The 25,217-nt window shown below is 42.6% G+C and overlaps 1 protein-coding gene across 1 annotated transcript in view; it reads left to right on the plus strand.

The window, feature by feature from the left end:
- The window catches only part of ADPRHL1 (ADP-ribosylhydrolase like 1), a 34,453-nt gene extending 23,124 nt beyond the window's left edge, over positions 1–11,329 (plus strand). The window contains exon 8 of the mRNA XM_033147722.1: positions 6,006–11,329. Coding sequence (XP_033003613.1) covers positions 6,006–10,395 — 4,390 coding nt within the window. The 3' untranslated portion in view covers positions 10,396–11,329. The remainder of the gene's footprint in view (positions 1–6,005) is intronic.
- Positions 11,330–25,217: the final 13,888 nt, after the last annotated feature.

A 25,217-nucleotide genomic window follows, 5' to 3' on the forward strand; every position in this document is an offset into this window, starting at 1 on the left:
AACATACTCTCTTAAACCGTCACCTTGTAAGTTGTAACAGTAACCTTGTAACTATGAATAGTGACTGAGGCAGCCTACAAAACAATCTCTGTATAATATGATCCAAATTATAAAGCCACATTTGCTGTTTTATATTATTACCTTTGTTTCAAATCAGTGCCTTGGGCAGTTTATTTTATTCGCCCCCAATCTATTTTAACTTTCTGAGTAAACTGCTTTGAAGTCTGATTGATTTCTGATATCAACTTTGTGCCTCAGTCGCCTTTTACAGTAAATAGGATGTACAGACCATTCCTACGTACTTTTACTAAGAAGTAGCCACCACAGTTCAGTGAGACTTTACTTCCTAGTAATCATGCATAGGATTGCATTCCTAACACATAACTTTAATTCTTTCCATAGAATACCTATTCCTAACTCTTTGTCGGCAGCTATACTTACCGGTAGTTGCCCTAAGAGTATATGCAATTTGCTTTCATTTGTTGAAACTGCTAAAGTGAAGAATATAGGTGTTGAAACATACAAACAGGTCGTTCATGACAATACGCTGATTTAATTGTGGCCAGGAAAGGAAAAGGAATTTGCCATATCATTACCAAATCTCTAATGTGATCTTTGGGTTCTTATGTTACCACAGCAGAATAGGAAAGAGTTTCCTCACTGCTGAGGTAACACTGAAGTGGGTCCTATGGACTCTGACCCACAGTGTGAGTTCTTCGGTTGAGACTGAACTCTTCTGCCTCGTGACACCAGAAGACAATTAAATGAGGCACTGGCCCACAATGCTGGTTTCAAGACCTCCTGAATATGCCTTTTGTGTGTGGGCATTGATGAAACAAGGATATCATATGGGGGAGGGAATGGAGAGGGAATGAAGAAATGGGGAACAGATATTTCCCCTTCATTCCCGAAGCTAGATTTATAAGTGCATCATAGCCTTTGTTTGAAATAAAACGCTTGATGTATTCTTCCCAACTGAAGGCTCCTATAATTTGAAAGGGCAAATTTTTAAAATCATCGGGTATATTTAATATTTGTCCTTGAATTCATACTTCAGTAACGGGAAGAGAATCCAGTGAGTGACATGGCTTGAGATTAACACCGGTTCCAATAAATCCAACCCTCGAATCAATGACGTTATCCATTCTTTCATGTGTGCGTCAGGCATGGCCTCAGCAGATGCTGCTTTTTATAAAAGTGTTGTATACATGTGTTGTCGTGCAATGGGGAAAACCCCGAAACACAGTGACATCTAGCTGCTCATCTTTATCCTCATATGCTGCATATTGTTTGTGGTATTCAGTGCTGGCCAACTGTCAAAGTTTTCATTGCTTTGTTGTCTTTTTTCCATTATGACAATGGTAATTATAAGCAGAACCTGTGATGTTGAGCGCAGCTGTTTCATTCAGATGTTCTTGTGTGCAATGTTTAACTGTGAGAAAAGCTCTGAGGCCTAGATTTTGCCATCTTCATTTACAAGCAGAGGGATGAGGGGGCAGTCTGCCACTTCCATGTGATACTGTTCTTCAGGAACACCTATATTTCTGGTTATTGTGAGGTATAAAAAAGTCACCATAACATGTGCTGTTAAAATGCAATGTTGTTGTGTGTATTTCTGTCTAAAGATCTATCTCTCCAAAAAACATTCTTTTGATTCTTGTTGTGAAATCTTTTTCTGCTCCTCCCTCCTTCAAACCTGAGCTGGCACCCCTGTTGATAGGACATGACCATTAATAGTACCTTCCTTCCTTCCTTCCTTTCCACAAAACAACAACAACTCTTCATAAAATGCCACAGCTTGTTGAGAAAGGAAAAATAAATAAATAAATAAATGGTTGACTCTCTTATAGTGATGTAGATGGCAGAATCTATCTGAATTTAGCAGCTTACGTTGCTTCTCAAAATCAGGAAATCACCTTCTTTGTATGGTCTGGGCATCTTATGTGGTTAAGGATGAACTCCTGATCTGCTGGAATCAAAGCTGGCATTTGCCCTTGCATTCACCAGCGCCAGGATTTCATCCCAAGGCGATTTGTTGTCTTTGCTTTTGCTCGTATATGAAGAGGTATAAAAACTTAATACTGTCCTGGTATGCAGACTGAATCCCATTCACATACTACTTTATTACTACATGAATTAACCTCCCAAGTTTTTTTTTATGGTGCTAGAAAGTTGAAACCTCTGGTGCATTTTCCCCCCTCCGGGCTATTGTCTATTACTGTTGACTTCACCATGTAGCTTTCACACTGAGTTCACTATTTTATTTAGTAACTGATCCTCACCCGTTAAAGCATTTCCTAAATCCTCAGCTGCCTGTAGGCCTAATTCTTCAAACAGAAGTAGACTTATAACCATGCCAGACTTCTCTCTCTACCCATGTTAATAAATGAAAGGATAGAGAGGTCAATTTATATTGTGTTGGATATAATGGCATACAGTGCTTTAATCTCTGGCTTTCCTGGTTTCATTGGGATTCAGAAAAGGGATTTTAAGAGAACATTTCCCTGCATAATTGATGGGAAAGCAGATCAGATTTTCGCTTAGGACTAGATGGATTTTATTACACAGTGGAATGCTGCAAGCTTTCAAACTTTGCTAGCTCCCTGTAGAGAGCAGGCCAGGCTCCAAAGTGTTCTGTGCATAAAAAAGTAGGATTTGGACTTGCATTTCTGAAACAGTAACTTCATCACACCCTACTCTCACATGATAAACTGCATTAGAAATGAGGGTTTCAATAGCAGTTTCTAGTATGGGATGAGAGTCGGCTGAAATAAAATAAGTTTTTTGTTTTGTTTTGTTTTTTAAACCCCACTGAATGAATGAACTATGTAATCTTTTGCTAGTATCCTGTTCCTCTCTGTTTTCTGCCCCTTTCAGAAATGCACAGATTTTTTTTTTTAAAAAAAAACACAGACAGAACCTTGCACTACATAGTGTCATGCTCCAGACTTGACACATAGTCATATTTTGTTTTCTGGTACTTCTTCACCTCACAATCTCAGCTGCACGTTAAGCCACTGTGCCATTATTTGGGATGTGCCTGCAGAGGTGCGTCCTGTGTTTCTAAGAAAGTAAAAAAAAAAACTCTGTGCTAATACTATGTATTCCGTGCGCTGCTCTGGTTTTGCCAGAAGCGGCTTAAGTCATGCTGGCCACATGACCCGGAAAAACTGTCTGCGGACAAACGTCAGCTCCCTCGGCCAGTAAAGCGAGATGAGGGGTCCCTTTACCTTTACTTTTAATACTATGTATGCTTACTGTTCATAACAGCCATTCCTGGACAGGTATCAGCAATCATCTGTTAATAACAGTCATGGCTAAGACAACTGTTGTATATAATCTTCTGCCTTGGATAAATGTGCCTGGCACATTAAGAGGAGTGCCGATGTAATTTTACTTCTAAAATTAATGCTCATTTTTTATTATGCATGGGGCATTCCACCGTGACGTGTGTGACATTCAGACAACGTTTTCAGTACTTTTGTAATTATTTTGACCCTAAAACAACTGCTGGTTCAAAAGCAATTAATTGACATCTGTCATTTATGTCTTAAGATATAATTAATTTGATTTGGAATATTTTTTGTGTTGCCTGAATAGAGATACAAATTTTTAATTTTGCGTGACGTGTGTGACCATTTTGCAAATGTTTTTCCCTCTCTTCTCAAGTTCTTTGAATATTTCTGTGAGTTCTTGTAACATTCATGGAAATAAAAATTATAAGAATTAAGCCATATATGTGTAAATCCAAAAGAGGGGTTTTAGGAATATGAAGTAGCAATACTAAGGCTAAAAAACAACAAATAGTACTGTGACGTGTGTGACATTTAACGTGACGTGTGTGACCGCATATGAATTTTTTTTCTAATGAAACCCTTAAAAATATAATTTGCGTGGATAATTGTTATCTTTTTACAGATTGAGGTTAACAAATTAATAAACATTAACATAAAAGTGGAATTAGACACAAAGCAATCATCTTTAATGTTTGCACAACTTGTAAAGGTAAAGGTACTCCTGACCATCAGGTCCAGTCGTGTCCGACTCTGGGGTTGCGGCGCTCATCTCACTCTATAGGCCGAGGGAGCTGGCGTTTGTCCGCAGACAGCTTCCGGGTCATGTGGCCAGTATGACAAAGCCGCTTCTGGCGAACCAGAGCAGTGCATGTAAACGCTGTTTACCTTCCTGCTGGAGTGGTCCCTATTTATCTACTTGCACTTTGACGTGCTTTTGAACTGCTAGGTGGGCAGGAGCTGGGACAGAGCAACGGGAGCTCACCCCGTGGCAGGGATTCGAACCGCCAACCTTCTGATCAGCAAGCCCCAGACTCTGTGGTTTAACCCACAGCACCACCTGGGTCCCTGCACAACTTGTAGAACAGCCTTATTTTATTGACAGTTACTGAACCAAAAATAGCATTGCATTGGTTCATTCGAACACATTCACTTTACTTTCAAATATATTCAGTTCTCTGGCAAAGTGAATTAATTTTGGACAATTTTCTCTAGCTCTTTGTTCATCTGAAATCCAAGCCACATCTCCCCTCACAGTTCTTCTTTCAGGAACAGCTCCCTTATGAAGAGTCCCAGGGCCAGGGGGTGGGGCAAGGCAGGTGGAAGGAGGCCTTCCACATTTAACATTATTTATTTATTTTTAAGCATACTACTCTTACCTTGACTTGCAAGTGCAACTTCAAATTTGTGAATTGTTACTCAATAGAAAAAAATATTTGGTCAGCAAATGAATATTGATGGAGCATAAATTTTTTGTGATGTTTTGAAGATGGCACAGTCACAGTTAGCCCTTTGATGCCAAATTATGGAGCAAAATACTTCAAAGCTTAATCATAATCTAATAAATTTTTCTGTCAAATATCTGTTTGCCATAACAGATGTACTTGTTATGATCTATGTTAATATTTTATTATTTACATGTATTTGCATTTTTAATTTTAAAAAATGCTCCTGTCACACACGTCACAGTCACACACGTCACAAATAGTGACGTGTGTGACTAAATTTAAAAAGCCCAATATTTTTTTATATTTTTTTGAAAAAAAAATCCAAACTTTTTTTTAGTGTTTTTAAGTTTAATAAGCTTATAAAAAAAAAATTCAGCATGGTGAAGTTCATGGCTACATTATTAGATAAAAAATATTAACTTATTGTGACGTGTGTGACACTGGAAGCCAGAACCAGTTACTTTAACATGAACAAAATTTAATCAAAATCAAAAATACTTTTCTGCCAAATATTTTTTGGCACAACAGATATACTTGTTATGATATATGTTAATATTTTATTATTTATTATGTTTATTGCATTTTTAAAAAAAACATGAACTCATCATTAAGATTTCATTTTAAAAAGTGACTTTCTGAACTTGTACAGTTATTTCCAATTTTCACTCCCCCAATTTTCTTTATTTCAAATTAAATTGTTATTTTAACAAAATATACACTTTCAACTACATAAAATATTTTTTTGGGAATTTTATCTTTAATTTATTATTTTAGACCACAGGACCACTTTTCATGGAATGCCCCGCATATATTATGGTTTTTCATTTTTAAAAAAACAAACTGTTGATTTTATCTATATCTTGATACATTTTGTTATGTCTACCTGTTTTTAAGTTCACTTTTCTTGGTAATGTGAGTATTTTATAGTGGGTTTTGTTTTTTTAAGGAGGAGGACTGTAGCTCAGTGGTAGAGCACCTGTCTTTCATTCGGAAGGTCTCAAGGTCAATCCCTGGCAACTCCAGATAGGGCTGAGAGACACCCTTGCCTAAAACCCCGAACAGCCATTGCCTGTCAGTGTTGACAGTCCTGAGCTAGATGAACTAATTGCTTGACTCAGGCAGGTTCCTGTGTAAAAATAAAAAAATAAAGTGATATGTAGTCTTGTTAAATAAATATAAACACATTAAAACCAGTAAGGAAGTAAAAGCAATGTTGATGACTTTCCCTGGACAAAAACAACAACATTCGTTTTCTTTTATGCAGCAGAAGTAAAGGTACAAAGCTGGGCAGTGATAAGGTGCTGGTTGACCCCATAGTGCTGAAGAAGAAGCTCAGTAAGATGTCCACAGAACTAGGTGCATTTGCTGTCCTCAGCAGCCTTCTACTTTACCTCACAGAGCTCCTATCCAGCCAACCCCAGGTCGAGAGCAAGAAGGCCAAATGGCTCGAAGGGATAGAGAACAAGGTGAACTTGAGGCGCGAACGCCAAAGCGCACATGGCGGCATTCGTCCCACCAAATTCCAGCTTCTGCAATCGAGGTTCATGAACAACAACCGCGAGGCCTACAGGAAAAAGTCGAGAGAGGTTGGCAAGCTGGTCGTTAAGGAAAAGCATAACAGAAATGGGCTGAACTCCATTGTAAGCAAGCTGGACAAAAGCTCCTCAAAAGAAGGAGATAGCCCAGAGATAACACCCCATGATAAAGTCAGATGGGTTTGCTCAACTGGGAAAAATACTGTGAAGAATATCCTGAAGAAATTCTTAGTTGCTGAGGAAAAACAAGAAGCTAAAGATAGAGAAAAGCAGGTGGCTCCAAAAAAGAAGACACCAAACGATAACCTGCCGAAGATAATCAACAAAAACTCTGTCTTGTCCAAACTGAAAGAAAAGTTTGAACAAAGCAGTAATATCTGTTCAGCCATTGAGGTGAAATCTTTGCTGCCATGCAAAGGCGAGAGAAAGAGCAAAAAGGGCCCAGAGAGAAAAAAGATTTGCAAACCTGAAATAAGAGTGCTTGAAAGGAAACTGAGGACAACCACAATTGTCAACAGCCCTCAGCCTCAACAGCTGGTATGCACAACTGTCCCTACACCTAAATTCTGTGTTGCTACTGAAATTAGTCACCCTTGGAGTTGGACTACAAATGCCAAGTCCGCCACTCAGCCTTCTGAAGTGGGGAGACCAAAAAACATCCAGAAAGCACCTGACATTGGGTCTCATGACAGCAGGATACCAGAAAGAATGGCACATAAAGGGCAACTGGGAGGACAGTTGCAAAACAAGCATCATGAAATGCCTAAGGTAGTGGCTGACAAAAAGGACATTGTCGAGAGTAATGTAACTCCTACAAGCCCAGGTTCTAATCAAGACAGTGTTCTTCCTTCACGTGAAAGTGTGTCCCTTGTTGATTGCATTCCTCCTTTATCTAAGGACAGCTTAGACCACAAAGAGAACATCATACCGCCTGTGGATGATACCTTTTCCAGGTCCAGAGACAAAAATGCAGCAAAAATCATGAACAGAGAAAACATACCTACTAACGACCTCTCTTCTAATCCAGCTGAAGAAGTTCATGCACATAGTCACCAGGAAATGAAAGGGGATGGGATTCCTGGCATACCAGAAGGCATGTTCAGGCCAAAGGAGACAGAAATAGAATTAGCAGAGCCTATAAAAGATCCCCCATTCACCGGCCAAAAATGTTTCTCTGAAAAGAAAGTGTTGGAAAATATTCCACCATTTCTCTCTCCTGTAGCTCAGGCATCCTGTAACAGAGAGCCTCCAATAAAGGACCAGCAATCAAGTGTTGAACCTGCAGCTGTTCACAAAATGCCTCCGCTTAAGCCAAGTCGAGATAACGCACAAGGTTTTGGGAGTATGTTTTCTGACGCGGTTCAGAACAAAGAAAAGCTGCCTGATAAAGAGGAACTATTTCCTAGCCGTAGCAAAAGTGACCATGAGGGTAAAGCAAAGAAGGGGGTGCTACAGCCATTGAGAAGCCAAGGTGAGCCATCTGATCACCAGGCAGAAAGTGAGCATTTGCCCAAAGAGCCACAAGCACATCCAAAGCTGAGCCAACAAAATAACCCTAGCTCAAGCATATCAAAACAGACTATAGATCAACCACACCAAACTCCTACTTCAAATAAGAGCCAGAAAGACAACAATGATGTAAAAGGAAATGATTTTGGAAAAGACCTTTGCCCTTTGACTGGCGATTTAGATAAACCCAGCTGCGCTAGAGCAGCAGAGAATACTAGCAAAGCCGAACTGCGCTCGGATAATGAAAAGACAAATTCTGAAAACAAGAGCAAAAAGGGAAATAGTAGCTTGAGCCATTTGGATACCTCTCAGAGGCAGCCGGAAGAATTCATCAGCCACGAAACTGGCAATCTGGAAAAGAATCCTGCGCCTCCTTCTGGAAAATCTCGCTCATCCTCACTGACCCACTCAGCAAATCCAGAAGGCAATACTCCAGAAGCCGACAGACCTTGGTGCAGTGTCGGAAACCTCCAAACCCCAACATCAAATGCAGTGAAAAAGAAAGAGAGCTGTATTGTAGCTAGTCCTAATTCTGAGAAACACCATTTCCTTTCTCCAGCTGAATTGCTGAAGCCCAAGGGGCCACCTGGGCAAGACAACAAACCACCAACAAGCAATTTGTGCAATGATTTAATTAAGAGTGAAAACCGTGATGTAGAAGTTGAGGGTATGAGTCCCCAGACCAGGAAGTATCAACCACCCTCAACAAAGGAGATTAGAAAGCGTGAAATTAGTCCTGTAGGGGACGCAAGTCCCGCGCACAATGTGGAGAAGCAGCAGGTGCCCTTGGGAAACAAAACTGGGGAACCTGAAAGCATGAAAGTGATGGCAGAAGTAAAGCCTGAGAAAAGCAGATTTCCCTCCCAAAATGAAACAGCGAAGCAGGGGAACGGTGAAGGAGGAGAAAGACATCTAGTGAAAGAAGCACAATGTCTGATTCCATCATCTGTTGACAGAAAGGAGCAAGAAGACAAAGCAACAGAAGAGAAAAGCTCTATAGTGGGAGGTAAGAAGTTGATGCATAACTCCACTATGCCCCAGAAATCAAGAAAAAGTGAACTTGCAGAGGGTGGTGGTGAAAGAGACCCACCAAAGCATCAAACTAGCAGTCCTGGGGTGCTACATTCCCCAGATAACTCAAAATGTCAAACGCCATCAAGAGATCCAGAAAAAGGTGGAACTGTTGCATCAAAAGATGGAAACACTGCAAAACACCAGCTCTCCTCACTCAAAGAACCAGTGAAATGTGATGATAATGCTAACCAAATAAATGCCCAGGATAGCCTTAAGAGTGACAAAATACCATTATCTGGCAAGAAAGTGAAAAATGAAAGCAAATTGGGGAAGACAAAAGAGAACACTACTAATTCTGGGCAAAACCAGTTACCTTTGGGAAATGAACTTCCAAAGAATGAAAAGGCCGAGCCAATGAAACCTGCAGCAGAGAAGTCACAGAAACCATCTTTAGGTGACTCTAGAAATGGACTTCCAAAGAGTAAAGAGACTACTGTAAGCAAATTGGGGAAGACAAAAGAGAAGACTAGTAATTCTGGGCAAAACCAGTTAACTTTGGGAAATGAACTTCCAAAGAATAAAAAGGCCGAGCCAATGAAACCTGAAGCAGAGAAGTCACAGAAACCATCTTTAGGTGACTCTAGAAATGGACTTCCAAAGAGTAAAGAGACTACTGTAAGCAAATTGGGGAAGACAAAAGAGAACACTAGTAATTCTGGGCAAAACCAGTTACCTTTGGAAAATGAACTTCCAAACAGTAAAAAGGCCGAGCCAATGAAACCTGAAGCAGATAAGTCACAGAAACCATCCTTAGATGACTCTAGAAATGAACTTGCAAAGAGTAAAGAGACTACTGTAAGGGAGAGAGGTCCTTTGCGCAACCTTAAGGAAGATCAAATACGAGCACCAAATGAATCAAAGACTGAGCCAGTAAATCTTGCAGCAGGGGAGCCACAGAAACCATCCTTGAATGACTCTAGAAACCATGAGGATATTGCTAAGAATGAAAAACAGGCTTCATGGAATTCTAAGAACCAGCAGCTACCCTTATCAGATGTGAAACAGGAGAGCCATCCATATAGTGTCACAGCAGGGAAACAGCAGCAGCAACCACAACCACCAAAGGATTATGTCAAGCCTAAATCTAGTATAAGAGATGGAAAGCATATGCACCATAAATCTGAGAAGTATCGTCTTCCTGCCTCAGATGAACTGGGAGTGCATGAAAAGAACGCTAGTGAAAGGAAAGGTTCCTTGGCTTCATTTTCAAGTCACGACAGGACCGTGCAAAAGAAGAAAACACTATGTGAGACTGATACCGGTCCCAAATTGGGCTCACTGAACAAGACATGTCCTGCAGAACAGAGAAAACAACAGCGTAGTCCTCCTGGCAAGTACCAAACTCTATCAGTAAATGTGCTACCAGAGCAAGGAAGTGGGGAATCTCAAAAGCACGGGGCTGATGCAATAAGTCAGAAAGCTAGATCGCTAGCCTTGGAAAAATACATAGCAGAAAGCTACAGTGAAGAACTAGTACCTTTGTCTATTAAACCAATGGTTGTTCGTGTGATTGATACAATTAAGCTTGATAACTAAATGCAGCTCAAACGACTGGAATATAGACCTGAATTTTTCATCCTTTGGCCACTGTTTTACTTCAGAGCTTTAAATGATGATCAACCGAGCCACTGTTTTACTTCAGAGCTTTAAATGATGATCAACCGAGTCGGCTGTCCGTTGATCAGTTTTGGATATTAGCGGTTATTAAGATTGGTGTCACCTGGAACCTCAAGTAAATATACATGTCAACCCAGAATAATCAGAAGCCAATGATTCGCGTATGGTAACTCTTAGATGTATTAACTATGGGAACAAAGGCCCAGTCGATATATGTGGCAGAATAAAGTGGCCTCATGCCATCATAACACTTATTTATGTTAGAAACAAACAGATAAACAGCACAGGAGGCAAAGACTAGACTAGATCCTTTCTTCCAGATATGCTTAACAGAGGAAAGTTTACTAAAACTGTGCCCTTCACCTGGGAGATAGAAGTGATTGTGTTTACCCTACCTCCTCAATATGCTGCCTCCTGTTTCTTCTGTATGGGAACCCTCAGGCAAAATTAAGCACTTTTAATGGGAGAGACTTAAACAGTAAAAACAACAAAGAAGTTTTGCGGCACCTTAAAGAGCAACCAATTTATTGAGGCATATCCATGAAAGCCACAACTTCTTACTGTTGCTCCAGAGGGCAGGGCAACAACAAATGGGTGGAAATAGCAAGGAAGCAGATTAGAATACACTTCGTAACAATAAGCTGTCTGACAGTGGAGTGGGCTGCCGTGGGAGACACTTTCCTTCAATGAAGGGGTTGGGTTTTTGTTGTGTGTTTTTTTTTTGCGAGGGTAGGTAAAATATTTTTATTGAATTTTCCATTATAACAGATATTACAAGTCAAAACCATAAAACTACAGAAGAAAAACAAAACAGAATACAGAGTGAATGCAGGAAGGAGACAATGTTACATCATTGTTATTCTTTGTAAAATATTTCAGTGGAGGTTTCTCAACAGAGGTTGAATCTGTCAGGGTTGCAGCAGTTCATTTGTTGGGAACCTGTGGATATTGCTAGCCTATAAATCACCCCAGAACACTGGCCATGCTGCCAGAAGCGAAGTTACAGGGAACCAGGCAGAGGGCCTTCTCGGTAGTGGCACCCGCCCTGTGGAACGCCCTCCCATCAGATGTCAAGGAAATAAGCAGCTATCTAACTTTTAGAAGACATCTGAAGGCAGCCCTGTTTAGGGAAGTTTTTAATAACAATGTTTTAATGTATTTTTAATATTTTGTTGGAAGCCTCCCAGAGTGGCTGGGGAAACTCAGTCAGATGGGCAGGGTTAAATAAATATTATAATTATAGGATTTATGGTAGTTCATGTCCAATACTACCTGGCGGGCCACATATTGTCCATTTCTGTCATGGTTGCATTGTAGGTTCTGCCTTCAGTAGGGGATCAGACAAGATTGAGCAGGAGATTAGACCTCTAAGATCCTTTTCCAACTCTGAAATTGTATGATTCTTAAATAAAAGGTGCCAGACTTTAAGGTTTCACAAGTCTTTGCCAGATAGCTTTCTGGGATTAATCATGATGGATGACAGTTTAGAAGACCCGTCCTTAGGGCTTTGCTTTCTTTTCTCCCAGTCTCTCACTTTTTGTGAGTCTCTTAGAGGCAGCTGGCAGCTTACTCTTGGAAACAGGATGGTGGGTTAGACAGGTCTTGGGTGCGAAACCAGTGGGGCATAAAAAGTGCTTAACTTCAGCTGCATCGTACCCAAAGTGTGTTTCTCTGCTAAAGGCTGAGGTTAGTGTATAACTAACTAGAGTGACCCTTTCGAGAGTGCACTTTCTCATTCTAATTACTCATTAATCATTCTAATATAATGCTATTTATTAGTGCTCCTGGAAGGCTTTGGACCTTGCAGGCTATTCAGCCACTGGAATCATGCCTGTATATACAGTTTTTGTGTGTTTTAATTGTGTGTTGTTGTTGTTTTTTAAAAAGTGAAAACAGTGGTGCGTAATAGTGTGCGTAAATAAGACAAGCATATAAAGATAGAAGAAGCCTGTAAGAAGGTCTTAACAATGCTACAAAATGTAATAAACCGCAAGTCATTTTTGAGTATTGTAATTAAAGGCTCTTTGTGACAATATACCTGCTCTACAGGATGATACAGTAAAATCCTGAATGAAATATATTTTATCACGGGGAAAATATTGATCAAATCTCTTGCAGAGGTAATTTGGTATCTTCCATGTGTTCAATGCATTCAGATTCCTGTATAGCTTTATCTTTCAACATTTCTTACATTCCTCATTGTGATCAGCCTATTAATAAAGATTTGGAATGTGGTAAGCATACCAGAGCCTAGCACTGCCTGGAATCTGCAGAAAAGGCGCTGCAGAAAATTATGAAAGCCATCATTGTGAAATCTGGAATAAGAAAAATTGTCTGAATCCCCTGCCTAAAATTATGGGACAGAATAAAGGATCATCTTCTTGGTCTCCCTTCTTCCAACTTATTTGTCCACAAAGGGAGAGTGTCTTGTTCAGGAGCAGAAATAGGCCCACTTTTCCTGAGGCACTTCTGTAATGTGAACATACCAGAAGGATAAAAAATTTGGACCCAGGTGTCACATTAAGGTCAAGACTTACAGCAACAGAATTCTGGTCTACAAAATGAAACTTGATACTACATAATAAGCAACCAGGATCTCTGAACTGTCTTAAAAGGTGACTTTCACAATTCAAAAAGCAAACACATGTAACCTCTGTCCAATGAAATACATTTTGTCAAGGTCCTGTGTTTGCTTTGATCCTTTCAGATGTTAGTTATTGTCAGATACTACAATTATCTGTTAGAGCAGGAATATACTGCACTGATTTCAGCTAAATTTGCTTTCAGATAGTAAGTCTAAGGCTGCAGTGGACTTCTGTGCCTGCCTAGAAGGAAATAAAAACCATTAAACTCCATGGAACTTTCACTCTAGTAAGTAAGTTGAGTGCTGGATGGAGACTCACAGATTGCTTATTGGCAGTCTGTGGGGCAAAACTAGATGTGATGTTAGTCATATGTTTAAACAAGTATCATATAGTTAACCAGTGCTATTTTTCTAGAAAGAAAGGTGCCAGAACTCACCATGAATGTCTTCCTTTTCATGTCAATTGTACCCACCTGAAAGGTGCCGGAACTGAGTTCTAGTAAGTTCCGGATGAGGGGGGGAAAAGCCCTGTAGTTAACCACATTGCTTTTACTTTGGGATGGGGGAAACGGGGGCACCAATCCACAATATGCATGCAATTCGGGGGGGGGGTTGATAGTTTTCTGCTGAAAACTGGTCCCTTCTGGCTGCTTTCTGCACACACACCCCAAAAAAGTGCTGATTACTGTAAACTACACCTTTGAGATAGAATAGCAGTAAACTGTTTTAGGGGCTGTTTTAGTAAACTGTTTCCAGGATTGGAGTCATACAAAATAAAATAAAAGTGGCCAGGTCATTAAATATGTGATTAATGTCCCTTTTAGTTTGGCCCTGGAGCATTTACTACTGATAATATAATGCAGCGTTTGTGCACCGATATTCTTTTGCTACCTCTCAGGTAAATGTCCTCTGGGAATTCCTAGGACTTTGCTATGATGGTTATTTGTATGAATTATTTGGAATTGCTAGTTGAATATAAGACTTAGGGCTCATTCCATTATGCTTGGATGTCACTGAAAATGTTTCTAGGTGGCAATGCAAAGTTTTTCAGCTATCTATATCTGGTACATGGAGTGGTGCAGTGATCTTTGAACCAGTCTTCAGGAAACTACTATGGAGGGTCTTTGAGAAACCAGCTGGAGACAACCACATACTGTAATTTATTTTGTAAATGCTATGTCAAAGTAGGTGCTTATGTTTAGATACTGTTTTTCAACACTGATGAGCAGGAAATGGACTTCTTTCTGTTGATGGAGAATCTCTGCATGACTACAATCTCAACTGGAAGTATTTTGGAAGAACATGACAGTAAGCTCAAAGCAGATACTATTGTGGACATGACAGCAAGTTTTGTATGAATTATGTTATAAATCCGGACTCGTGTAATATATTTAAGTGTAAGTCTTTTGCACAACTTGTTTGTGTAGTTTGGAATGAGACTATTACATGTGTCAGACTTCATAATTTGTCTTGAAACACAAATATTTCTTATTTTATTGTATTATATAGCGTATGCTTGTTTTTTAAAAAAAAATATTCCCCATTTTATATGGTACTGTAATTATTTATCTTTGTATGTGGTTTTGTTGAATAGGAATTTATTTATTTATTTATTCTGAAGTTTATTTCATAGCCATCCAGGCCTAGATAACAATGGGTTCTTGTGGGATTCACATTTGAACTTTTATTTTTTAATGCTGTGACACAGTCCACCATTTTGCAGATCATCACAATAAACCACCTCAGTGAGGGCTGAATGGTGTTATGTGATGTTTCAGATGTTCTTCATGAATGGCAGGTGCATGAGTGCAAAGAGATGGGGGGGGCATTTCACAACAAGCTTCACAAAAGTGTGCCCTTAGACAGCCACAAGGTAAAGCAAATAAATAAGTAAAATAATTTATTTATAGGAAAGAGTAATTCTTAAATTTTGTCACCTTTTAATACTATAAATAAGGATATAAAAGGGGACGTGGGTGGCGCTGTGGTCTAAACCACAGAGCCTAGGGCTTGCCGATCAGAAGGTCGGCAGTTCGAATCCCTGCGACGGGGTGAGCTCCCGTTGTTCGGTCCCTGCTCCTGCCAACCTAGCAGTTCGAAAGCACGTCAAAGTGCAAGTAGATAAATAGGTACCGCTCCGGCGGGAAGGTAAACGGTGTTTCCGTGCACTGCTCTGGTTCGCCAGAAGTGGCTTAGTCATGCTGACCACATGACCCGGAAGCTGTCTGCCGACAAGGCCACTTCCACCCTCGAGCAGGAGGTGGATTTGCGGGCGTCACAACCCAATCACGCGTGCGGGGGCTGGGCTCAGCCCCTGCGCGATTGGTAGAATATCAGCTGCATCACTCATAGGCCGACCAACCCAGTCGGCCTGGGGGCGTGCCTTGCTTTCTTTAAGCAAGAGACAGGTGGGAATCTCTCCCTCTTTTGCCCTGCTTCCCAGCTCCTTAGCTTCACCCGCCCACCCGCCCTTTAGGTTTAGTTTTTGACCTAGGTATGGACTTCGGTTGGTCACCTTGGTTGGCCAGGGGGCCTGATAGGACGTTTCCCCACTTGGACTAGATGAGCACCGCAACCCCAGGGTCGTCTGCGACTGGACTTAACGGTCAGGGGTCCCTTTACCTTTACCTTCAAAAATATAAAAAATCATTGCTGGATCAGACCAAGATCTATGCAGTCTTTGCCAGAGTTCAGCATTTTTTGCCAATGGTGTATATAACCAAATGAAACCTGCAAAGTCTTTTATTAGCTTGTTGTTGTTATTGTTCAAAATGTTGGGACAGCCACTGTCAAAAGGCGGAAAAGTTGACCAGATTCACCCTTGATCAAAGACTGAAAGAGCAGCTACATATATTACAGCTCTTGGACAGACAAGACAGGAATACTGAAGACATGTCACAGCACACGTTGTTCCCTGGGACGTTAGGTAAGGCGTCAGTTTTACATTTTTTTTCAAAGTCAGAGGATTAGCAGGTCTTCCTGGCATCAGAAAAACATTCCCTTCCCTTGGCCTACACATCTCATAAACACAGGCTTAATTTAAAACAGGGCCCACTGAGACAGTAGCCTTAGGATCTAGGTCCAATGCCAAGTGACAAAACCTGGATATATGAAGCCAGGATATTGATCCACTGGATTATCTACAGATAAAGTTATTTCCTAAGTTTGGTACTTCTTAAAAAAATGGACAGAGGTTCTGTGCCTTGGGTATTTATGGCAGAAGTATAGCTCATCTGTTGTACACACTATTGTTGCCAACAGTTAAAATGAGCTTCGCTAGAACGTATGTATGCCAAAGGGATAAATCCCTTTTATTTGTGGTTAAAGAAGATGATCTGTGTTGACAGCCTTGCTGCCATTATAGTGAAGAATAAAGAAGCCTAACAATCCCAAGTGCTCTGAAAATATTTCTGTCCTCTCTCTCTCTCCCACTACTCCACAACTTTAGCTGTAATATATCAGCTGCAAGATGCCTCGTTGTGCATCTTGGTTTGTTTGTTTGTTTGTTTGATTGTTTGTTTGTTTGTTTGTTTTTGGCACTCAGATTTGCCCTTCCTCATTAAAATATTGATAGAATATTTCCCCAGGCTCCTTATTTCCTTCCAAATAACAGACTGGAGGTGAGACATAGGCCTTTTGAAAACAGGCTGCATTTAGCTGTTTTTAAATAATACGGTAATAATAATAATAATTTTATTATTTGTACCCTGTCCATCTGACTGGGTTGCCCCAGCATATGGCTTCCAGCATATATAAAAACATAATAGAACATTAAAAAGCTTCCCTATACAGGACTGACTTCAGATGTCTTCTAAAAGTTATATTGTTACTCATCTCCTTAGTATCTGATGGGAGGGCATTCCACATGGTAGGTGCCACTACCAAGAAGGCCCTCTGCCTATATTTCTGCTAGACAGAGTGTTCAGAGAATTAAGCAACTTTTATTTACCGGTACATGGCACCTGAAAGACCATGTTCCAGTTCTACCACTAGGGCCGGGTGGAGGGGACTTTTCCATCCCAAGGGCCCTATGGGCAAATTTCCAGGGGGCTGCCCCCCCATGGCAGATGTGGGCCAGTGCAGCGGGCACAGCAAATGGATGTGACTCTTACCTTTGTAGTGCTGATGACATTCCGGCCATGGAAAGACAGAAGTCGCTGACTGTCTCTCTCTTCCTCTGTCTCCATCCAGGCATACCTGAGGCATTGTAACAATTCAAGGACACATTCCATCCAGTCAAAAATATTCAAGTAGAGTACACAGCAGGACTAGTGAGATGTGTGGTCTGAGGAGAGGGTGTTTGACCTGGGGAGAACCCCCAAAGGCGAGGGAGAAAGGCCCAGGTCTCAGAACAAGAAGAGGGAGCTAGACTGCTCCTTCTCAGGGAGGGTCGTCTGGCTTCCTCTGTATTAGCCTTCCATTTTAGGAAGACCTTCAACTTTTGCCTTTAGATTTTATTGCAGCTGTTTTATTGTTGTTGTTTCACTCCAAGACTGATTTTACTTGCTGCCTTAACTTCCTGCTGGTGGTTTTAATGTTCCTCGTTTTGAAGCAAATATTTGATGTGTTGTTGTTTTTTTACTTATTTTTGTTCATCGTTCTTGCAGTTGCATTTTGTGCATCCTGGTTAGGAGATTTGAACTGTTGGGAAAAGTGGGGTGTTAATGTGTTAAGCAATAAATAATTATAGTAACGCACAAGTTTTGTTGCACAGTTCTAGGAATTGAAGAACTGCTAAAGCATTGACCTAAGGGGAAATGTTGTTGTTTTTCTGTTCTAGTTTTCTGAAAGAATTAAAGTGCTCAAATTGTAAGTGAAGATAACTAAACTAATATATGAATATTGTACTCAAATTTCTCTATAAAGGTTTTCCTAACAAATGTTTCATTAAAAACTCATTTTCTGGAGCCATTTCAATCGGGGTTTAGGCCTGATTTTGGCAATTGAACTGCTTTGGTTGCCCTGCATGATTATTGGGAGAGAGACAGGGAAAATATGTCTTTCTTAATTCTCCTTGACCACCCAGGGCAAGACAGTTTGAGTATATTACACCGATCCTGGCCTGACTACAGTGGCTGCCAATTAGCCTCCAGGCCCAATTCAAAGCACTGCTTTTGACCTATAAAACCTTAAACGTCCCAGGACCACAATGCCTCAAGGGACCGTCTCTCCCCATATAAACCGACCCGGACTCTGCATTCATCATCTCAGCCCCTTATTTCTGTGCCTCCTCCACGTGAGGTCCGGAGGGTGGCAACATGAGAATGGGGCCCTTTCTGCAGTGGCTCCCCATTTGTGGAATGCTCTCCCCAGGGAGGTTTGTCTGGCGCCTTCATTGCATATCTTTAGGTGCCAGGCAAAAACATCCCAGGCCTTGGGCTGATTAATATTCTGCAGCCTTTTAAATGCATTTGTAGGTGGGCGCATTAGTGTTTTGTTGTTTCTGTTTCAACTATTTATTTGTGCTTTTGTCTTGTGTCTTCATCTTGCGAAACGCCCTGACATCTTTTGATGAAGGGCAGTAAATAAATAAATAAAATTATTGTTATGATCATAATTGTGCATTTCTAAAACACTGTTTATAAGGAAAACAGTATTATTTATTTGTTCCATTTGCATTCCTCTCTTCCTCCAGTGACTTCCCCTAAGGTTATTCCCAACCACCCTGTTACAGGTAGGTAGCCGTGTTGGTCTGCCATAGTCAAAACAAAATAAAAAATAAAAAAATTCCTTCCAGTAGCACCTTAGAGACCAACTAAGTTTGTTCTTGGTATGAGCTTTTGTGTGCATGCAACAAGGTAGGCCGGGCTATAATTTGTCAAATGCCATGCAACGAGTTCAATTACTGAGTTCTGAATCCAAGTCTCCTCGCCTATTGGCAACAAAAGCTATCTGTTAGACCACCACACTGACTCCAGCACTGAAGATACCTTTGCTGTTTACAGGTTTAACCTTTCGCGTTTCAGTTCCACAGAAACTGTAACAGATACCAGTGCGTATTATTAGTCTAAGCAGTCGTCATTCCCCCCCTTCCCCCCCATGTACAGGAACTATCAGCTGCAGTGGGGAGGCTCCATCATGTGGCTTGATTTATATTGCAGGATATAAGTAAATAATGGAAATTAGCAACTACACGTAAATCCCAGAGGTACAAATCTTGCTTGTACTTCATCGAGCTGTTTTTAATGAAAGCTGATCTATACTTTTTCTTTTTACACATAAATAACGAATTAGCATTCTTATTTTCCTATGTGCACAGCTATGCCTGTAATAAAACTTTGCATGTGTCTGAATTGGGAGTTTCTAATAGAGCAGAGAGCTCTTCCATAATTCCACTTGTTGTGTGCCTAGAAAGCATGGTTCTAAGGAGCTTTCCACTTGCCCAGTGCTGTATCTAGCGGTTTTGCCTTTGCCCTGCTGTTTTGGCGCTAAATCAGAGCAAACGTCAATCAGGAGAAAACCCAATTGCCGTTTGCTCTAATTCAGTGCTAAAGATCAGGTCTCCCTGGGGGGGAAGAGGCAAGGCAAGCAGAAGCATGGATGAGCCCCGCTACTTCCAAACATCATTTGACTCAGGTCCAGTTCTCAAAAGAGCGGTAACAGTTGTGTCAGGGTTGTACCACTTTGGGTAGCTCATATGCTCCTCTTCAGAGTAAAAAATAAATGCTTGCACACAGGTGACTCAATTGAAAGAATAGGGGTGGGTGGGTCCATATATCTATATATGTATGTATGTATGTATGTATGTATGTCCACAGCAGTGACCAGAGGAAGAATGAATGCAGAGAGAAGATATGCCACGGTGCACCTGTAGCAGGAAAACGGGACGTAGTCATCTACCCCTGCTGCGATAAAACACTGTATTCCTCTCTACAGTCACAGCAGGTGCAGTAACTTTCCAACAGTTTGACTTTACGCCTGAAGGCGCACGCTTCCACTGTCTGTAGGGACAGACGGATGCCAACAATTATATGCAAGGTGTCAAAGAATAGGGTGGGTAAGTGGATCTTCAGCTTGCAATGGAAACTGCGTGACAAAGATACCAGACGCACTTCCCGGAAGAGGAGATTCCTCAACTTAGTAGCTGCCACTGAAGATGCCCTCTTCCAGGCTGTCACATGAACCCTCCAAACTTCTGAGGATGGTGGAACTACCAAGAGGTAGGCAAGACCTGCTTATCTTAATACCTGAGGGGAAGGAGGCAGTCTTAGAGATTTGGGGCCCGCCTTGTTTAGGGTTTGAAACACAAATGTGAGCACCTTGAACCAGACCTGGAAACGACCTGGCAACAAATGCAGATGTTTTAAAACAGGAGTTATAGGAATTCTGAGTTGTCACCACAGCCAGTAATCTGGCTGCTGGATTTTGAACCAGCTGAAGTTTCTAAGTCATCTTCAAGAGGTCACTGAAGGTTTATTGTGTTTTCTGTATTTGAGGCGTGGCTTAAGCACTCCAATAGGAGCCAAATCCACTGCCTCACCCCCCCCCCACAGAGAGAAGCACCCCCCACATACACAAAAGGAGCATCTTGCTCATTTCCATCCTCTCTCTGATTCTCTCCTGGTCTGTCTCACTCCCAGACAAAAGTGCAGCTTCTATGGGGTTCTTGCATTATTTGTTTGTTTAATGCCTCCTTTCAGGGCAAAGCCCCCTTGTCCCCACAGCTTGCATGAAAACCATAAAATCTAGCAAATTGCTGGAGAGGGTGTGGGAAGCAGGATACTTTTCTCCACATGTGGTGGTCATGCAAGGAAATTGCAGAGTACCAGCGAACTGTTTCCGGAGAAATAAATATAAGCAAACAATTCTGCCAAACCTTCAATTGACTTTACATATGATTTCTGATGGGCTATTCAAACTGTTCCTGCTTACAGCAGCTAGGATTGTAATAGCTAAAAACTGGAATGCTGTGGGGGGCAAATATACAGTTGTACCTCGTGTTGCGTTCGCTGCGGGTTGCGAACGGCACGGGTTATGAACGCGCCGAACCCGGAAGTAATGGAATGGATTGCTTCCGGGTTCGGTGGGTTGTGCATGCGTAGATGCGCTGAATCGCGACCAGCGCATGCGCAGAAGCAGCACCGCGGGTTGCGGACTGCTCAGGATGCAAACGGAGCTCCGGAACGGAACCCGTTCGCATCTAGAGGTACCACTGTATTAGAAAGCAGGATTTAGGAGGTTGGTGTATATATAATGCTAATGGGAAAACTTAAACATAAAATTTAGGCAATGCTGAAAGGAACCGGGGGGGGGGGGGCTTTCATTTTCTCTAGATTTCTCCCATTCTGCCTTACTGCTGGTCTTACTACAATAAACCACTTAACCTTTGAATGGGTGACATCCTTTTTTTTCTTTTGTAGGCAGACTGCTTCCCCCCCTGCAGTGTACTTTTCTGCCTCTAGATGGTGCATTTTCCATTTAGCAGAACAATCTGGGTGTAGAGCAGCAAAAAAGCACCACAAGGTATCTAAGTTCCTTAGAACATTTGCATAGGTAAAGAAATAATTGCACAATATGAATTTTTCAAGAACGTTATCATTTCCCTGCTGTTGGCAAGCCTATGTTCAGAACCAGTTAGCACAGCACAGCTGTACTCTATAATGTAAGGTAAAGGTAAAGGGACCCCTGACCATTAGATCCAGTCATGGACGACTCTGGGGTTGTGGTGCTCATCTCGCTTTATTGGCCGAGGGAGCCGGTGTACAGCTTCCGGGTCATGTGGCCAGCATGACTAAGCCGCTTCTGGCAAACCAGAGCAGCGCACGGAAACGGCGTTTACCTTCCTGCTGGAGCGGTACCTATTTATCTACTTGCACTTTGACATGCTTTCAAACTGCTAGGTTGGCAGGAGCTGGGACTGAGCAATGGGAACTCAGCCCGTCGCAGGGATTCGAACCGCCGACCTTCTGATCGGCAAGCCCTAGGCTCTGTGGTTTAACCCACAGCACCACCCGCATCCCTACTGTATAATGTAGCCGTAACTAAATTGTCTGTTCCAGCTGGTTAAAGTTGAGATCAGGGCCGTCTCAAAGGGATCGTGCGCCCTGGCGCGACGATCCCTCGGCGCCCCCGGTGGGCCGCCTCTCCGCCCACCTCCCTCCCGCGCTGGCCGCCCCTCGGGAGGGGGGGTGGGCAAGCGGGGGATGGGGGCGTGGCGCTGCAAGCCGGCCACCCTCCGGAGCCCCAGCTGGAGCGCTGGGAAGGGCGCGCAAAGCCCCGCACTGCTCCAGCGCCACGTCCATCATCCCCCGAGGGGCGGCCAGCGCGGGAGGGAGGCGGGCGAGCGGGGGATGAGGGGCGTGGCGCTGGAGCGGCGCGGAGCTTTGCGCGCCCTTCCCAGCACTCCAGCTGGGGCTCCGGAGGGTGGCCGGCTTGCAGCGCCACGCCCCTCATCCCCCACTCGCCCACCTCCCTCCCGCGCTGGCCGCCCCTCGGGGGATGATGGACGTGGCGCTGGAGCAGCGCGGGGCTTTGCGCGCCCTTCCCAGCGCTCCAGCTGGGGCTCCGGAGGGTGGCCGGCTTGCAGCGCCACGCCCCTCATCCCCCACTCGCCCACCTCCCTCCCGCGCTGGCCGCCCCTCGGGGGATGAGGGGCGTGGTGCTGGAGCGGCGCGGAGCTTTGCGCGCCCTTCCCAGTGCTCCAGCTGGGGCTCCGGAGGGTGGCTGGCTTGCAGCGCCAGGCCCCTCATCCCCCGCCCCATAGGGGCGGGGGCAGGTTGGGGAGGGGGCGCCCGGTATGCCGGCGGGCTCGCGGGGGCGCCCCTGGGGGGCCTGGCGCCCTGGTGCACCGCGCCACCTGCCCCTATGAATGAGACGGCTCTGGTTGAGATACCGCCTCTAAAAAGAGTCCTGTCATACATGTAGCATCTAGGCTATTGATTCAGTTATTTCACCTCACTACATTCTCTGAAAAAAATGTGCTGTGATCTCTGAACCATGATGCAGGGTTCATTTTGACAGATGCTATCCAGATATGTGTGCATCTGTGCATATATGCATCTCTGAGTGTGTAGATACACAGAGAGATGCATTGTCAATTTTTTTTTAGCTTTGAGAGATCTCATTTTTAGGTATTTGGACCACCTGAGGACCATGATGATGGAGATGTGTTAACACAAAAGTTTGTTATATTTAGTAGATGCAACTATAGCTAGTTAGCAGAATGCCAAGGTCAGGCTAGTATTAAAATCTGGCCCTGAAGGGTCTCCAAACTCTTGAGTCAGTGTCAGTGATTCATGAGGTCAGTGTCTTGAACTAGGAATTGAGCCCCGGAGCCCAGAAAGAAGAAAACATGACTTTCTTGACAAGGGACGGGCAGAAGGCCTGATTCCTTTTATGGATACCAGAAGCTAATCCACACTTGCTGATGCTGCATGGCTCTGTTGCATAGGTCAGTAGATGACACGGTCAACGTGGCATAGCACTACATCCTGGATTCCCTGCAGGCCTATGTGCGAGTTTTGTTTGTGGACTTTAGCTCAGCTTTTAATACTATTGTTCCATCTAAATTGTTTTCTAAATTACTTCATCTTAATGTACCTGCCCCTGTTTGCCAACGGATGTACAGCTTTTTAATGGACAGGAGGCAGCAGGTGAGATTGGGGAAAATTATATCGAGCAACAATACCATCAATACAGGTGCCCCCCAGGGGTGTGTGCTTTCCCCACTGCTTTTCTCTCTATACACAAATGACTGTACCTCAACTGATCCATCGGTTAAGATCTTGAAACAACAACAACGGGTGTTGAATATTTGGTTTATGCCCCAGTCTCAAGACATGGCTAGAAGGTAAACAATACAACAACCTTGCTGAAGATAAGCAGGTCCAATGCTGTTTTTCTAGGAAAAGAGGTACAGGAACTCACTGTGAACGCCTCCCTTGTTGTCTTGTAATGGCAATGGTGCCCACCTGAGAGGTAACGGAACTTCTTTCCAGTGAGTTCCAGATGAAAAAAAGCCTTGAGCAGCTCGATTTCTGATCAGTGCCTGGATGGGAGGCTCTCTGGCGATCCCACCTTGTACACCACCTTGAGTCATGAATGGAAGAAAGGTGGGATCTAAAATAACATTTTACACTGCGAATCTACCGTCCTGTCATTTACATTTGCAAGCTCTTCTGGGGGCCCTTTTTGGTTGAAGAACAGGGAAAATCATGCTTTAAATAAATACTCTTAGCAAGCGTTTTTTTTAAAAAAAAATATTGTAATGAGTTTCCCTCCTCCTTTTGTAATTCCCAATTTATCCACTCCATTCCTCCAGATCCGGTGCCATCATCCTCTTCCTGTGAAATTATTACCAGAGCTACTTTCCTTAACAATGTAGTTACCCAATTACGCTTTTGCATATTGCCTGCAAGTACTTAACAAACCAGTCATAAAAAAAGGAGTGACCGCCATGAACATTCCAGAGTGGAATGTCAGAGAACCACATACACACAATTCATAAAATTGCACAAGAACACATTACATATACAGTGGTACCTCAGGTTACAGACGCTTCAGGTTACAGACTCCACTAACCCAGAAATAACGCTTCAGGTTAAGAACTTTGCTTCAGGATAAGAACAGAAATTGTGCTTTAGCGGCATGGCGGCAGCAGGAGGCCTCATTAGCTAAAGTGGTGCTTCAGGTTAAGAACAGTTTCAGGTTAAGAATGGACCTCCAGAACGAATTAAGTTCTTAACCTGAGGTACCACTGTAATAACAGATGCAGCATAGTCAGGGGTCCCTTTACCTTTATGAACTAGATCTTCCTGAATGCCTATTTTATTTTCTCTGGGTTCTTATGATGAGCTACAGATCTTCTCGCTCAAGCATGATATGCTACCACCAAACTGGAATAACTAGCCTTACAGTACTTGCTACTGCAAGCGCCTGAAGGGGGTGACTACTGCTCCGATGCAAACATCAGCCTCTATAGTTTCCAAGGTGAGCATAGTATTTATTAAAAAAAAAAAACTAACACCATGCTTGGGGTCATTAAAGCAGATAGCACTGTTGCACAACTCCAACTCATCATGCATAAGCTTACATAAATACACTGAAATGCCATTTGACCACCGTAATCTCCTGGGAACCTGCTGCGAAAAAAAGAGAAATAAATAAAAGGAGGGAAGTTGTGAAGTGCCATATTGTCTCTAGTCACAACAACATCAAC

Source organism: Lacerta agilis, chromosome 4, assembly GCF_009819535.1.
Source record: "Lacerta agilis isolate rLacAgi1 chromosome 4, rLacAgi1.pri, whole genome shotgun sequence".
Classification (NCBI taxonomy): Eukaryota; Metazoa; Chordata; class Lepidosauria; order Squamata; family Lacertidae; genus Lacerta; species Lacerta agilis.